General features: G+C 39.7%; 1 protein-coding gene across 1 annotated transcript; it reads left to right on the forward strand.

Moving 5' to 3' along the window:
• The first annotated feature begins 6433 nt into the window (after positions 1-6433).
• On the forward strand, positions 6434-16425 carry LOC123764795 (neuropeptide Y receptor type 2). The gene is made up of 7 exons (XM_045752940.2): positions 6434-7167; positions 10102-10280; positions 11542-11719; positions 11830-11990; positions 12411-12548; positions 13141-13247; positions 16145-16425. Exons 1-7 carry the CDS (start codon positions 6747-6749, stop codon positions 16278-16280), a joined length of 1320 nt encoding a protein of 439 aa, XP_045608896.2. The 5' UTR covers positions 6434-6746; the 3' UTR covers positions 16281-16425.
• Positions 16426-16649: the final 224 nt, after the last annotated feature.

The raw sequence follows: 16649 nt of genomic DNA on the forward strand, positions 1-16649 counted from the left end.
TTTTCTTGTTTCATTTTCCTTCGTGGTCATACGTATATATATATATATATATATATATATATATATATATATATATATATATATATATATATATATATATATATATATATATGTCGTACCTAGTAGCCAGAACTCACTTCTCAGCCTACTATTCAAGGCCCGATTTGCCTAATAAGCCAAGTTTTCCTGAATTAATGTATTTACTATAATTTTTTTCTTATGAAATGCTAAAGCTACCCTTTTCACTATGTATGAGGTCATTTTTTTTTTTTTGAGTTAAAATTAACGTAGATATATGACCGAACCTAACCAACCCTACCTAACCTAACCTAACCTATACATATAGGTAAGGTTAGGTTAGGTAGCCAAAAAAAGCTAGGTTAGGTTAGGTTAGGTAGGTTAGGTAGACGAAAAAACATTAATTCATGAAAACTTGGCTTATTACGCAAATCGGGCCTTGCATAGTAGGCTGAGAAGTGAGTTCTGGCTACTAGGTACGACATATATATATATATATATATATATATATCTATATATATATATATATATATATATATATATTCAGTTGCATATGTCCTGGGGACCATTCAGGCTTGTTCGCATATATATATATATATATATATATATATATATATATATATATATATATATATATATATATATATATATATATATATATATATATATATATATATGTGTGTGTGTGTGTGTGTGTGTGAGAAAGCTGCAGGAACACGCAAGCCATAGATCACTAAGAACTTTAATTGACCCGGCCAGGATTCGAACCCTGGCCGGGTTCTTTTCTTATTCTTATAATATATTGTTAGTTTTAACTTTTGGTCGACGTCAGTTGACTGATGTCAACCAGAAGATAAAATTGATAAATTGATTCTGAGATACTGGGGAAGACAGGAGACGATTGTCAATCCTTAAAATTGATCTAGATAAAATAGGTGCTTGGAGCACCCTCTGGCAAATGGAGTTCAATGTGAATGAATGCCAGGTTATAGAATGTGGAATCGGTAAAAACAGACCCCCACACACTTTCAACTTATGTGGAAAGGAATTAAAGCACTCAAAAGACGAGATCTAGGGATGGTTTTGGATAGTAGAAAAAGTCACCATAGGAACACGAAGAATATTATGAGAGGAGCGTATGCGTCGCTTTCCAACTTTAGACTTGCTATTAATTATATGAATGGTGAAATACTAAAGAAACTGTTCATGACTTTTTTGAGACAAAAACTGGAATATGCAGCAGTTATATTCATATCTCAAGAAGCACATTAATAAACTGGAAAAGGTGCAAAAGCATGCTACAAAATGGCTTCCGGAACTGAGAAACAAGAGTTACGAGTAAAGGCTAGAGGCGTTAAATATACAAAAGCTATAAAATAGAAGAATAAGTGGTGATATGATCACCCCTTACAAAATATTAACAGGAATCGAGCATATTGACAAAGAGAAATTCCCGAAACCAGCAACTTCACGAACAAAAGGGCACAAATTCAAGCTAAGGAAACAAAGGTGCCGAAGAAATATTAGAACGTTTTCCTTTGCAAACAGAGTGGTAGACGGTTGGAACAAGCTAAGTGAGAAGGTGGTGGAGGCCAAAACCGTCAGAAGTTTCAAAGCGTTATATGACAAAGAGTACTGGGAAGACGGGACACAACGAGAAATTGAATTGTTGCCGCCGGAGGCGGCTAGTCCCGTGAGCAGTAGCACAAAAAGCATTACAGAGGGCACAAAAGGTCTTTATCAGACCTCAACGTAAATTATTACATAAACAATTTCATCTATCCTTCACACCTTATAATCACAATGTCAGCTAGCTACAGAGAATGTTCTATTTCAAGAGCTAATACATAATTGTTTGAGCAATGGAGATATTACAGAGTCATATGGGAGATGCTGTTTATTATTAGTCTTCACAATACAAGCGAAATATGGATACAGTGCAAGGATTTCAAGTATTTTATCCTTGGTAATAAGATAGGTTGCCATATCATACAACGTGAGCTTAGATTTATCTCTAAATGGCTCAATTTTACTACAATCCAAGATATAGTGTTCGAGTGTGTGTGTCCCCTGTCTTTGTCCACACACTTTACACTTTACTTCATCTAGATCCCTATACAAGCCGAACTGCCAGAGATACTTGTAGCCAAGTCTTATTCGAGCTGTGACAAAATCTGTTAGTCTGCTGACTTTGTTTCTTGCCCCATACACGTGTTTTACTTCACACATTTTATTGTGATAAAACAATGTTGTGGATTCCTTCTCACATTGGCCTGCAGGACACAGCAAGCGTAGCTTTCATCCTGTAACTACACTTAGGTAATTACAAGTGGGGCAATACACACACACACACACACACACACACACACACACACACACACACACACACACACACACACACACACACACTTACTCTTGACCTGTGACCTTGGGCAGAGAACAATTAACTGATAATAAGCTACTATCTTCATCCTCGTGAACAGCGGCTCCACCAGCAAGGGAAAACAAAGGCTAGATCTGTCAGCATCAATATAAACACTACAAACACACCAATCTATGTTGCAGTCTAAAATTGCAGAACAAACTGCAAACAAAAATAAACAAAACTTTAGACCTTTTCCCATAAAGTGAGTAATAAGTAAATGCAAAAGTACATACAGTTCTTTTGTATTATATTATCTCACTTTTCTAGTACAGCTTTTTAAATTATAAACAAAAATATTTCAATATTTCTGTGAATTTTTGTTTCTATAAAATTTTCGTATGAAAATATCATTGCAAGGAGGAGTCCTACTGAATATACTGAAAGGTGTTTAGCAGTAGCCTAACTTGAGTCTAACGCCTAGTCTAAAGCCTAAAGTCCAAAATCTTGAATTTAAAGTTTAAACAAAGAACTTATTTGCATGATATATATATTTTTCGGTCCCTTCAACGCATATCAACTTGACCGACCGATCCAAGGTAAGACATACCAACTTGACCGACTGATCCGAGATAAGACATACGAACTTGACCGAGTGATCCGGCGTAGGACGTACCAACTTGACCGAGTGATCCGGCGTAAGACGTACCAACTTGACCAAGTGATCCGGCGGTAAGACGTACCAACTTGACCGAGTGTTCCGAGGCATGGTAAGCTATCCCATAAAACAGCGCTTCAAAAGATACAACAGCCACAAAAGTCTTTCCAGCGTAATATATAGACAATAGATTCTATATTTAACGTAAGACTAATTCATGATAGAAAGTTGTTGTTATTCTAAGGGAATAAATTACCGGTATATATAGATATAGGAATCGGTGGCCTCTCTTATGAGTGTCGTTGAGATAGATAGCTGCGATAGTAATTTACAACCCTGCCCAAGGACATTTGTTCAGGGCCATTTCTCATAACACATGACATCTGTCCAGGACATCTGTTCGGTGACATGTGACCAAGACATCTGTCCAGGGCTTATGTTGAGCGACATGTGACCAGTATATTTGACCATGACATCTGTACAAGGACATCTGTCTAGGAAATCTGTTCAATAACATCCGGCCTGGACAGATGTTCACGGACACCTGTCCAGAATATCTGTTCGGTGGCATTTGACCAGTAGAAAAAGAAAAAAAAAGAAAAAGCCCTAGGCGACAGCTGTCGTCTAGGGCTTTTTTCAATGACATCTGACCAGGACATTTGTCGACGACATCTATCTAGGACATGCGCCTAGGAAATCCATCTAGGACATCTGCCCAGGGACATTTGTCCAGGACATGTGCCGGAGTAACCTTGGATAATTTTAACATAACCCGGATCATGTATGATAAGTATTATCTGGTAAGTGCATAGTAAGTACAAAAAGGCTGTCCGCCTATTTGTACTCACCTAGGCAGTGTATATATATATACGGTGTTTACACTTTGAGGGGTTAACCCTTGGAGGGTTAAACCCCCAAAAAGGAGGCCTGGTCGAGGACCGGGCCGCGGGGACGCTAAGCCCCGAAATCATCTCAAGATAACCTCAAGAAGATAGCCAACTTCTGGACGGGTGCGGGGCGCGCCATGACTAACGTTACATCTTGTCAGTAGTTTACCAACAAACTTTAGTTCATAATAAAATATTGAGGCTATACAATGGGATCAAACCCGGGTCGCTGGACTCCCCGGATACATGAACTATACTTTCTTGCGATTAACATTGTAAATATAAACTTCAAAGTTTAAAAGACACTGAGGTGCAGTTCCTGAACCAATTTTAAGACCTATTTTTCCATCACAATCTCGGATGAGGATGAGGTCCATAATAAGATAATTAAGTAGCGAAAATATGTTCAATCTTTTTCTCGAGCGTCTTTCGTCCGCCCTTGTGCTCGTGTTTGTAATTCTATGGCGATCGTGGCAGAGATCCTCACCCCCAGCTATGTCTCCAGCAGGCACCTTCGGCACGTCGTTGAGTATCTAACATTTTATTGGTTCCCAGATACAATGTCCCTGCGGTTTGGTCTGACCAATAGTCAGATCAGTGGTCTCATTAACCTGACTCTCGGAGGCGGCTGCTCGCAGTCTGATGTAGCAATACTGGTAGCACTCGAAATTATTGACAACACTGAAGTAGACAGCTTAATTATTTCCGACTCCCTTTCCTCACTACTAGCAATAAACAGTTTGCAATTAAGTAATAATGTGCCTGTCTCAGAAGCTACACGTAGATATATAAGCATACTTAGCAAGAGGGTAAATATAAAAATGTGGATTCCTTCTCACATTGGCCTGCAGGAACATGATAAAGTTGACGCCCTTGCTAAGGCTGCAGTAATTAAAGTCAGTATTGAACGAAATCTTGAGTTATCAAATAGGTCCCCTAAAAGTGTCATTAGACGAGTCATTAGCTCCCATACACATGTTATTAAACATGTGTATGGGGGCAAGTAACAAAGTAAGTAAGCAGACTAACAGATGTTGTCACAGCTCGAATAAGACTTTGCTACTAGTATATCTGGCAGTTCGGCTTGTATAGGGATCTAGATGAAGTAAAGTGTTAAGTGTGTGGACAAAGACAGGGGACACACACTCGAACACTATATCTTGGATTGTACTAAAATTGAGCCATTTAGAGATAAATCTAAGCTCTCGCTGCATGATATGGCAACCAATCTTATTACCAAGGATAAAATACTTGAAATCCTTGCACTGTATCCATATTTCGCTTCCAGTAGTAAACGATATTTGAGATTAAGAAACAAGTAGTGTATTGTGAAGACTAATAATAAACAGCAGCTCCCAATGACTTTGTAAAATCTCAATTATTCAAACAATTCTGTATTAGCAATAAGACCAACCATCAATGTATAATGACTTACTGTAAATATATAGCTCTTGAAATAGAACATTCTCTGTAACTATAAGGTGTAACATTGTAACTATAAGGTGTGATGAAATTAGATAGATGAAGTATGTAAAACTCTAAGATGAGATCTGATAAAGACCTTTTGTGTCCTTTGTAATGCTTTTTTTGCGCTACCGCTCACAGGATGAGTATGGGTGCACAATAAACTAGCCGCCTCGGGCGACAATAACAAACACAAGCAGTGTGATGTATGAATCACACAGCCCGGATGATCAGGTACACTTTGGAGATATTTATCAAGTTCTCTTAAGAATGCCGCGCGTTCCGATAGTTATGCTCCCTTTCACTCAGCCTTACCGTTACACAGTGATATGTACGGAGTGTTTACATTCGTATGTATTTTCCTAATTAACATAACCACCTTGTTTTTCTTCCTTCCTTTCAGGAAAGGTATTACTCCAATACAGTTTAAGGAAGTGTGTGTAAATATGATCGAGTTGTTAAAAAAATTATTCAATAATTGTGTATAAAATATCCTACCTGCATCAAGGGGATTATCATTGTCCAAAACTGAATGCTGGAGACCAAAGGAATGCGTCCTTCACTAGATGAAGTGCCTACTACAGTCAGATGTAGATAAGATTATGAGCGAAATTAGTAGCGTGTGTTTATATCTGCCTCAGGAAGATGTGAAGGATGAGGCTGCTGCTGCCCCCCTCTGGCCGCTCGCGTCTCTTTCACCTCCCAGCCCGTCCTCTCCAGCACCCACAACGTCACTAAACTGATGTACTACATTCCCACAACCTAACTTAGACACATCTAACCCCGCAGCCTAACACGTGCTATACTAACATTTCTATGCCATAGTTGTGGGCGGTAAATATTCATTCCGTATGTGACGTCGTGTTTACATATACATGACAGACGGATGTTAAACGACAGTACTGTCCGGAAGAATACGTAGCAATGCACTAAACAGCAGTTCTGTCCGAAGAAATACGACACAACATGAAGTGACAGAGATAATAAGAGCTGATAAAGAGATAATGTGTAAGGCATCAAAGATCTATAGTTGCATCAGTTCAATCACAGACGCTCACCAACATGGGTCCTCTGTGACTTACAGCGGTGTCTTATATTTTTCTGGTTCCAACATTTTTGTTTTAATCAATAGTGAGAAATATATTAATGAATTTTTTTTTTCAATTCCTGTTAAAATATTTCGGGATTAATTTACATCAACAAGAGTGAAGAAATAATTAAAAGTGAATAGTTTACTGATATTTGATTACTAACGACAATGACCACTGAAAAAGAGCATTCAAGATGGATTGACAAACAAATGTAATTAACAAATTTAAACCAAACGCCAATTAAACAATTCACAATCCGAACGATAATGGAAAACCATGAACTAATCGACGCTGCGCTAAACAATCTAAATTCATCTTTCCGACTATCTACAATATACTGTAACGTGTCCTGCTGTCAGTACAGCACCAACAATGTGATTTGTTTCGGAGACTTTAATTATACAGACAAACACAACCTAACACACCTGGCGAGTTGGGATCTGGGAGTGAGATGGACGTACGCCATCCTGGTGATGCTGGTGGCCCTCTTGGGCAACCTCTCCGTCATCATCATCCTGCTCAAGAACCGTCTGCTGCTTCGCACCTCCGTCAACCACTTCATCCTCAACATGTCGGTGGCCGACCTCATCATGGCGGTCACCGGGCCCATACCTTTCACCATCAGAGACATCAGCAGCTTCTGGCCCCTGGGTGAAGTCTGGTGTCACCTAGAAGGTTACATACAGAGTAAGTCCATCGTGGGTCTCTAAAGAAATACTTAGCACCTAGCACTTATTCTTAGCACTTAGCATTCTTCTGGGAGAGCTGTTCCCGCCACAATGTTTTCTGCTGGGTCAGTGCAAAACCGATGGTGGTTGATAATGGAACAAAGCCAGCTCAGTGAGGCCAGAAACCTCGTGTAGTGGGATATCTTGTGATGTTGATAATGTGATCACTTGTATGTGTTGATGGGTGAGTGGGTCTGGCTTCCTCACACCCCAAGCCTCGCGCAGTGGTTGTACTTGTTGTAGGAGTTGTAGTAGTAGTAGTAGTAGTAGTAGTAGTAGTAGTAGTAGTAATAACAGTAAAAGTAGAAGTAGAGCAGTAGTAGAAATAATAATCGATGTATTAAGGCCTACAGTAACATATTAACGGCTTGACAATGAATCAAATTAAAATTAGTATTAGTATTTAGCAGGAAACTAACACAATAAGGGCTTTATCATAGTCCAGAGATATTGTCTCTGGATCACACCTCACAACGTATGGACCACTTTCACACCTCACAATGTATGGCTCACTTTCACACCTCAGAATACGTGGCTCACTTTCCCTTTTAGCAGAGAGATAGAGAGAGAAAGAGAGACCTGACGCTCAATATATCATCCTTGAAGTGGGTCTGGCGCTCAGTTTCTTAAACTTGAGAGTAAACTTTTTACAGGGTGAAAGTAATTGTTATTTTATCACAAACTGCTGTCAACATTAGTTACAGATGGGAATACCCGCGCCGGAAATTGGTAATCAAAGCCACTCAACAGCGAATAACCGACAATCTCCGATATTTGTATTTGAATTTTTAAAGAGTAACTACGAAATTCTTGGGAGAAAAATAACCTTAAGGACTTTTTTCGTAGCAAGATAGACTACTTTGATATTCCTTCTACTACTACTTCCTCCTCTATTACTACAAGAGTAACTACTGCTACTACCTTATCTACCTTCATTACTACCGGCAAGTACTACTTTCACCTTTAACTCCCTCTATGTAGGGGTGGGCACTTCAGATACGGAGTAACATGCAAAAGAAGTAAATCCCTAACATGCAAAACTTGTAAATACAATAACAAAATAATATAGGGAAAAAACCCAATGTTATCACGAGGAATACATCTACTCAATATGTTATCATATACCACACAGGGAGCTGATACAGTTGCTCTACTCCAACTCCACAATGCACAAGTCCAATCAAAGGTAGATAATAGATGCTGTGTTTGCTCTGTATTAGCAACCATGACCCCAAACCAGCATAGAAGCAAACAATATATATATATATATATATATATATATATATATATATATATATATATATATATATATATATATATATATATATATATATTATTCCGCGAGAAGGCATACCACCCGCAAACCTTTCTTGATACTATATACTTGAAAAGCCTTGAGACCCAAATAGATGATAAGAAGACATAAGGCACAGGATTGATCAGAGGAGAAACAAGGTCACAAAGACTGGGCTGGTCCAAGATAAAGTTATACAGGATTGATATAGTCATTTATTATGCACCCCCTATACCCATTCCGTGGGCGGTGGTGGTTCCCATACCCACCCCGTGGGCAGGGGTGAAAAGGGTTACAGAGGCACATAATGGGGCTCGGGAACTTAACCCATAGTTCATTTAGCTTAGCAAGTAACAATCTTGTGAAACTAGTTACACACGAGACATGAAATTCCTTCCGTAATTTCGTATTAACCTATATATCTTCAGATGGATGGATATTACTTTAGTCAGTCGTGGTAATAATAGATAATAAGATATCACAACAATAATAGATAATAAGATATCACAACAGTCTAATAGGAGGTACAAGTGTTGTGTTAGTTGACTCTTCAGAGGGTCAAAGGGCTTTTCAGACGACTTTTCTGAAGAGTCAACTAACACAACACTTGTACCTCCTATTAGACTGTTTTACAGGAACTTCTTTTCAACGGCTCATAAAACGGAGGAAAGTGTCCTGAAAGATATTATTAATAGGAACGTTATCACCACAGACACAAATCAGAAGATACAATTTACTATAAAAACAAGAAAACGGCCAACCTACTCATGAACTCCCCAGACACCAAACAGAACTCCTTGAAAGAAACCAACGTTGTCTATGCCTTCACATGCCCACTTGGGGACTGTCAGCCCCAAAGATCTCTGTTCATAGGCAAGACAACAACGTCTCTTTCTAGGCGATTAACAATGTAAAAACAACAGGGCTCCATCAAGGAGCATATAATTTCCTCACACAACCAGACCCTCACCAGAGAAATCGTAACAAGCAACACAGAAATTATCGACAGATACAACGATAACGGGAGGGCTCGACATCAGTGAGGCTCGACACATCAAAAAGTCAAAACTAGCAATCAACAGCCAATTAACACATAATTACATTCTTTCCACTTCAAGACCCCAAACCAGCATAGAAGCAAGCTGATAAAATGTAATATATATATGACAGTGTTTAGACCAAGGAGGAAGACCAGTGTCAGACTTCCTCCGTAGTCTGACACTGTCACATTTTTCTTGTGTTAACTTTCGTGATTTACACACACACACACACACACACATTAATTATATATATATATATATATATATATATATATATATATATATATATATATATATATATATATATATATATATATATATATATTGCAAAACTTTGCAGCATTAAGCTTTGTAGAAAACTTGACATTAAAATATATTAAAACTTAATGAGGTCACGTTTGATGCCAGTTTAATGTCTTTATGATGTGGAAGTGACATGAGCAGTGACATTATTAAACTGGACGGTGGTCCCTCTCCCTCCTAACGGGCACTTCATGCCCGTGCCACCTCTTGGGTGACTTAATCTCCATCCATCACTCACTCCCTCTCCCTTCGACAGTGCTGGTGTTGTTCGTGAGCCTGACGTCTCTAGCGACCATCAGCGTGGACAGGATGATCGGCGTGGTGCGTCCCTTCCACCAGCACCTCAAAAAGAGGCACTCATTGACCATTATAATTGTTATCTGGATCGTGTCAGCCCTCATTGCTGTTCCCTGGGCCGTCTACAGGGTCTACACTGTAGGTATACAGCGCTGCGTGTGTATCTGCTGTCCTATCGGTGCTTCAGCTCCTGGTCCCCCCACCTCTCAGTTCGTCGGTAGCCTTTTCCAATGGTTAAACCATGCCTACCCTGAAATCATTTCAGCGCTAACTTTACTTAGTCTGCTCATTTCAATTACTTGCTCATCTCATTCTGAAGAAGTGTTTTCTGATATCCCTATGGCTCATATAAGTTCTAGTTTCCACCCATCCTATCTTGTCCTATCTATATTCCTGCTAAATATTTCGTGTCCCATTTTATTGATGTCTGAGAATCCTTAATGTCGTGATCATGTCTCCTCTTGCCCTTTAGTTTCAAGCGTTGTTGACTAGTTCCCTCCGTCTTCCCACGTGGTTCAGCCCTCTGATCTACGTTTTATACCAGACACTGGACTATTTCCTTTTATCTCCATGTCTTTAAGAGGGTGGGGGGGGGGGGGGAGGAAACACCACTGGAGGTGTATAGTCTAGTTTTGGTCTAACACAGAACACGTCCTGTGAGCTGCCTTGTCCAGGTGCCTGAGGCTTCACCAACACTCGTCAGTGTGAGTACACCTCGCTGATAACACCCTCTGTGATAACACTCTTTTGTTCTTGTGTAGTGCTATTCTATATTTGTGTATGCCTACAAAGTATAGAAAATAGACAGTATTCCCCTTAAACTTTGTTGTGACCTTTGCCTCAGCTTAGAGAAGACGTCTTGAAGGTTGCTTGAAGGCTGCTGACTCCTTATCTAGAGCTGACACATTGTTTCCTAAGTCAGCAGCTTACAGACATCTTCCTTAAGTTGTTTGAGGTAAAAAGCAAAGTTTGAAGGGAATAATACCCATTTTATATACTTTATATACATTTATATATATTTATATACATTTTTCATCAGAAAATAACTTACTACTCAGGGACAAAATAACATTATTACAGTGTAATAGCCAGATGTATTCTTCTAGTGATAGAATTGAGGGTCATGTTTACTCCGAGATGAGGAAAGCGAAGTACTGTTCTGTGCACGTGGAGGCTAAGCCTGAGGGAGACGAGGTGCTTCTCTGTGCTTCACCTTTCCAATTTCGTATGGAAATCGTGAACAGATAATAATATGAACCAATTTATCATTTAGTTAAGTTTCCGGAATAAGTTGCCAAGAATATTTGTCTTAAGTTGCCAAGAGTATTTGTCATTAGTAATTAGCCATACTAAGCGACACGTGGCAGGGGAGTACATGAGATCTTAAACGACTGTACAGGTGCACATCTGGAAGGACCTGACGGAGACCATCTGTGGCGAGAAAGATAAGATCAACATCTGGTGGATTGTGGGAGTGATCGTCCTCACCTGGCTTCCTCTCGGTATTATGGTCGTCTGCTACTCCACCATCCTCATCTACTTCCGCCACAAGAACTTCCGGATTTCATCCCAGAATGGTGAGTGACAAGCCAGTTCTCATGATTTGCCACTCCGTAAAAAAATCCAACCTCCTAGCCTAACACAAACATACGAACCCAAGCAACCCACCTATCGAATCCGTTTTCAGAGCACCCGGTGATCACCCACGTCAAGAAGCGGGTAGTAAAGATGATGTTCGTGTTGGTGGTGAGCTTCGCCTGCTGCTGGCTGCCGATGCAGATCCTTAAGATCTCAACCAAGTCTTTCCTGGATCCAAACGGCCAGTATAAGGACGAGGCTACGGAAAAGGTGAGTTTTACTATCACTTGTTTTTTTTAGTCCATACGAGGCAGCTAATCCTATTGGTCAATACGAGGCACGTTCCTACTAGCTCATACGAGGTATTCCTGTAGGTCCATTGTCAATACGAGACAGCTCGTACTGGCTCATACGAGGCAGTTCCTATAGGTCCATACGAGGCAGATCCTATTGGTCCATACGAGGCAGCTGCTATTGGTCCTTGGAAGATAACTTCAGTTTGTAACTGTATTACCCTATTTGGGGTCATGAATTGTTGTGCTTTGTTCCTTGTCTGTCCTGTCCGTAATTGTCTTCCTGTCACTGACCCTTACTGTCTTTGTCTCTGACCTGTCCCATACTGACTACCTGTCTCTGTTCTGTCCACTACTAACTACTGACAGAAGGTTATATATAATATTGTGCCGGCAGTCATACAAGATCCTGCTGACTGTAGCTCAGTACATGGTCTACATCAACCCCGCTCTCAACCCCATCGTCTACGCCCTCATGCACCAGACCTTCAGGAGGGCCTTCAGGGTCACCTTCCCCTGCTTCTATAACCGCAAGGTGAGCAACTGTCACAGCCATTTGTGTACTTTTACCTGATTCATCGACCTCAGGTAACTCAGCTCGCCCTCCCGAGCTAAGTCACCAAGCTATTGTAACGTCACTAAGTTATTGTACTAAATTGTCATTGACGTCATTGACGTCATTGGTGCCAGCATGAAAGACCTACCTTTAAGGTCGTTAATGTCATTAACACTGATAGGATGAAAGGCTTACCTGTGAGGTCGTTAGTGAGATATAATAATAATAATAATAATAATAATAATAATAATAATAATAATAATAATAATAATGTTAATAATAATAATAATAATAAAATAATTATCAAATACAAAATATATATATACAGTTAATACAAAGTATACAGAGACACGCTTCACTGTAATCACTGTGTTTATATTTTTAGAAGACTACTACTACACATTCATTCAAACAATATATTTCGGCCAATAAAACTTCAGTCCCTACAATAATCTGTTTATATAGTAACATTACACAAACCTCACAACGCCTATGAGGAACCTCCACATATCGCATACAGCACATATAGATCTAAACGGAACAGATAACCAGTGACTTATGTATTTTGCAGTCGTCTCTCGTGCTGACACCTGGCGATGGGATGCGACGCTACATGTGGTCGTACAGGTCTGGCACCACCTCCTATGCTGGCGGAAACGACACTAGCAGTGTTATAAGGTATATGGCTGCTATAGCGTTTTCCTTAACGAGAAAGAGTATGGGTAAGTTTAGCCATGCCCTGGGTACGTGTATGTTTAACTAAGTCTCGATTACGTGTAAGTTTAGTAATGCCTTAGGTACGTGTAAGTTTAGTAATGCCTTAGGTACGTATAAGTTTAGTAATGCCTTAGGTACGTATAAGTTTAGTAATGCCTTAGGTACGTATAAGTTTAGTAATGCCTTAGGTACGTATAAGTTTAGTAATGCCTTAGGTACGTGTAAGTTTAGTAATGCCTTAGGTACGTGTAAGTTTAGTAATGCCTTTGGTACGTGTATAGCTACCTCTGATCGAATCACAATACGGTAACTACTACCGACGTTGTTGACCAGACGGTCAATATACTTCAGCCACGTTATTGTGACTCATCGCCTGCACTTACTGACGTTCTTCAAAAATAAATAATCGCCAAGAGAACCGTAAGCACATGACTGTAAAGCTGCAATGAAGTTTAATATTCTTATTTTTTGTTTATTTCACAGACTTAAGATAACTTTATACAAACAATACTTCAATTACTGATGTTGAATGACATTTCCAAGATCAAATAACTTTTAATGTAGGAACTGAATGTAAACATTCAGGTTTCAAGTCACTTCGCAAAAAAAAAACCATTTATACATTACTCAATTGTCATCGGAAACTGCATGGTTAATATGGCCCGTGTACTGCTAATAATCAACTGTACACACACACACATATTTCTAAGAATTTATCATTGTACCCCTTGGGTGCAAGGATCAAACATGGCCGACTTCCAAACTCTACAACGCCTAGCTGATATCCTAGCCTCGGCTACCTCCTCTGCTATTTAATAAACTGCACCATTACCTGCTAAGCACAAGGTACTTACTGTATGTATACAGTGGACACGCAGCCCCATCAGGTAGTCTGAGAGCTTTAACAGGTCCAAGAACGCGATCATTCTCTGCGCTCTGACCCTCTCACACTGGGCGCTGAGGCTTTAGTCTTCCCGACAACTGTTCCAATGTTATTCAAATTTATACTTTTCACTCCTGCGGCCATATATTAGTTTATTGGCTCCTGTACTGTATTTCAACATTTTACATTGATCTCCGGTTAAAACGTTGGATCACCGAATGTACATGAATATGTTTACCTTATACTCTTGACACTGTTTTTCCGAAACAAAATTTCAGTAACTTCACAAAGTGTTAATGCAGCCTTTACGCATGCGCACACCAGGTACTGCCGTGGCGGCACTTTCAAATGTGATCATAAACATTTGTTCATACTTCTCCGTCCAAGAAACATTGGTTTAGTTCTTTCATGACTATGCCACTCCAAGTATTTGCCATAGGAGTTAGTTTAGTTAATTTATTATGCACCCCATACCCATCCTATTGGCGGTAGTGGAAAAGGTTACCGAGGCACATAATGGACTCAGTGACAACCGCAAAAATTCATTTAGCTAAGCAAGTTGCAGTTTTGATGAGCTAGTTACAAATTTCAATGCACATCGTCATATAATTAATGGGCTCGAGACCGACCACAGGTACAGTTTCTAAATTAAACCACCAAATTTCTTGCAGTTTCCCGTGGGTAGCGGTGGATAGATTGCAATCACCCAGTTACTACCTACAGTTAGCAAACTGGGAATATTTGGCTAAAATTTCTGGTAGCAGATAAGTTTGAATTAAATATTTACACATTTCTTAAACATTTATTATAGAATTGTCTCTTAATTCACGTATATCCTCGCACATCACATAGTGATGTGCGAGGGTGTGCGAATAATTCGCACACGAAATAATTTTTTATTTCGTGGGTGAGCGAATAATTTCGCGGAGGGTGTGCGAATAATTTCGTTGGCACAGTTTACATTTGGTCTGATCTACATCAGCGAGAAAAAAAAATATCTTTGCAGATCCTTCCCTTACAAAGGTGGCGTAGGGTAGGTAAGTTAGTACAGGGTGGGGAAGATGGTGGAAAGCAGAAATGTGGTGAAGTGTATGAACAGATTTGAATCGTAGGGAAATTGGCGAAGGTTAGGGAAGGTGATGATGGGCAGAGGAGGGCGGTGAATTTTGTTGATTACGAGGATCAACGTCCCCGCTGCCTGTCATTCCTGGTTGGTGTGGCTGCTCGCAACCTGACGCACGAATCACAGCCTGGTTGATCAGATATCCTTTGGAGGTGCTTATAGAATTCTTTCTTGAACACTGTGAGAGACCGGCCAGTTATGCCCACTATGTATAGCAGGAGCGTGTTGAAAAATCTTGAGTTTTTTTTATGTTGATACAATTCTCTCTCAGCGTACCTATTGCACCATCTCTTTTTCAATGGGACTAATTTGCACACTTTACCATGCCTTTTAGTCTCATGTGATGTTATTTTCGTATGCAGATTTGGAACCAGTCCCTCTAATATTTTCCCAGGTAGTGAAGGAGAGGGAAGATGGCGAAGGAGCGAGGTGTAGCAGTGTGTAGTTGTAATGGTTACAGTGATGAAGATAGTGTAGGGAAGATGGTTACAGTGATAAAGATAGTATAGGGCAGATGGTTACAGTGATGAAGATAGTGTAGAAAGATGGTTACAGTGATGAAGATAGTGTAGAAAGATGGTTACAGTGATGTAGGTAGTGAGTTGTGAAGATGTGGCAATCGTCATCCGAGTAATGTCTGGTACTCCCTCCAGTATTTTATAATATAATTCATCCTTGTGATATGATATTAGATATTAAGCATTTAAGACAGATTTGTATTAATAGAAATAAAAAGCCATTTAAATAGTCTAATAAATTATTTGGAATATTGAAATAACAACACAAATATGTTTGACTGAAAAAATACTGCTATTCTGATATTCAAATTAATGTTCAATATTCTGACTACAGACAGAGGGCAGGGACCGAGGGGAGACCTACACCCACCGCTCTGCTGTCGACATCAACACTGGCAGCCTGCTATCGCCTTGGATTCAACCGTGAAGAAGTCAGATACAGAAAGAAGTCAGTCGCCGATAAGATGTAAACGCAGTTCACATCACAAATACAAATTTTCAAGAACTGGACGTTCTTCTGTAGATGATGAGCGCTCCTTGCATGGCAGCTACAAGAAAATAAGGAACCGCTCTGCTAATTCTGAACCCTCGCCAGATGTAAATCTCCAAGAAGTATACAGCGAGACAAGTTTCTCTGTTAATGTAGAGTGTGCATATGCCAACAAGCATGACAATCAGCTCTCTTTAACCTACGTCAACGAGGGATATGTCAGTGATCTACAGCACCTGAGAATGTCATCACTAAGTAATGGCACTCTTGGCCACCTCATTACCCAAGTCATTGAGGAGGAAACGTCCAGTGATGTTGAAAGAGAACGAGTTCTATAATAGTGAAAGAG

The sequence above is a fragment of the Procambarus clarkii genome, chromosome 48, assembly GCF_040958095.1.
Source record: "Procambarus clarkii isolate CNS0578487 chromosome 48, FALCON_Pclarkii_2.0, whole genome shotgun sequence".
NCBI classification, from domain to species: domain Eukaryota; kingdom Metazoa; phylum Arthropoda; class Malacostraca; order Decapoda; family Cambaridae; genus Procambarus; species Procambarus clarkii.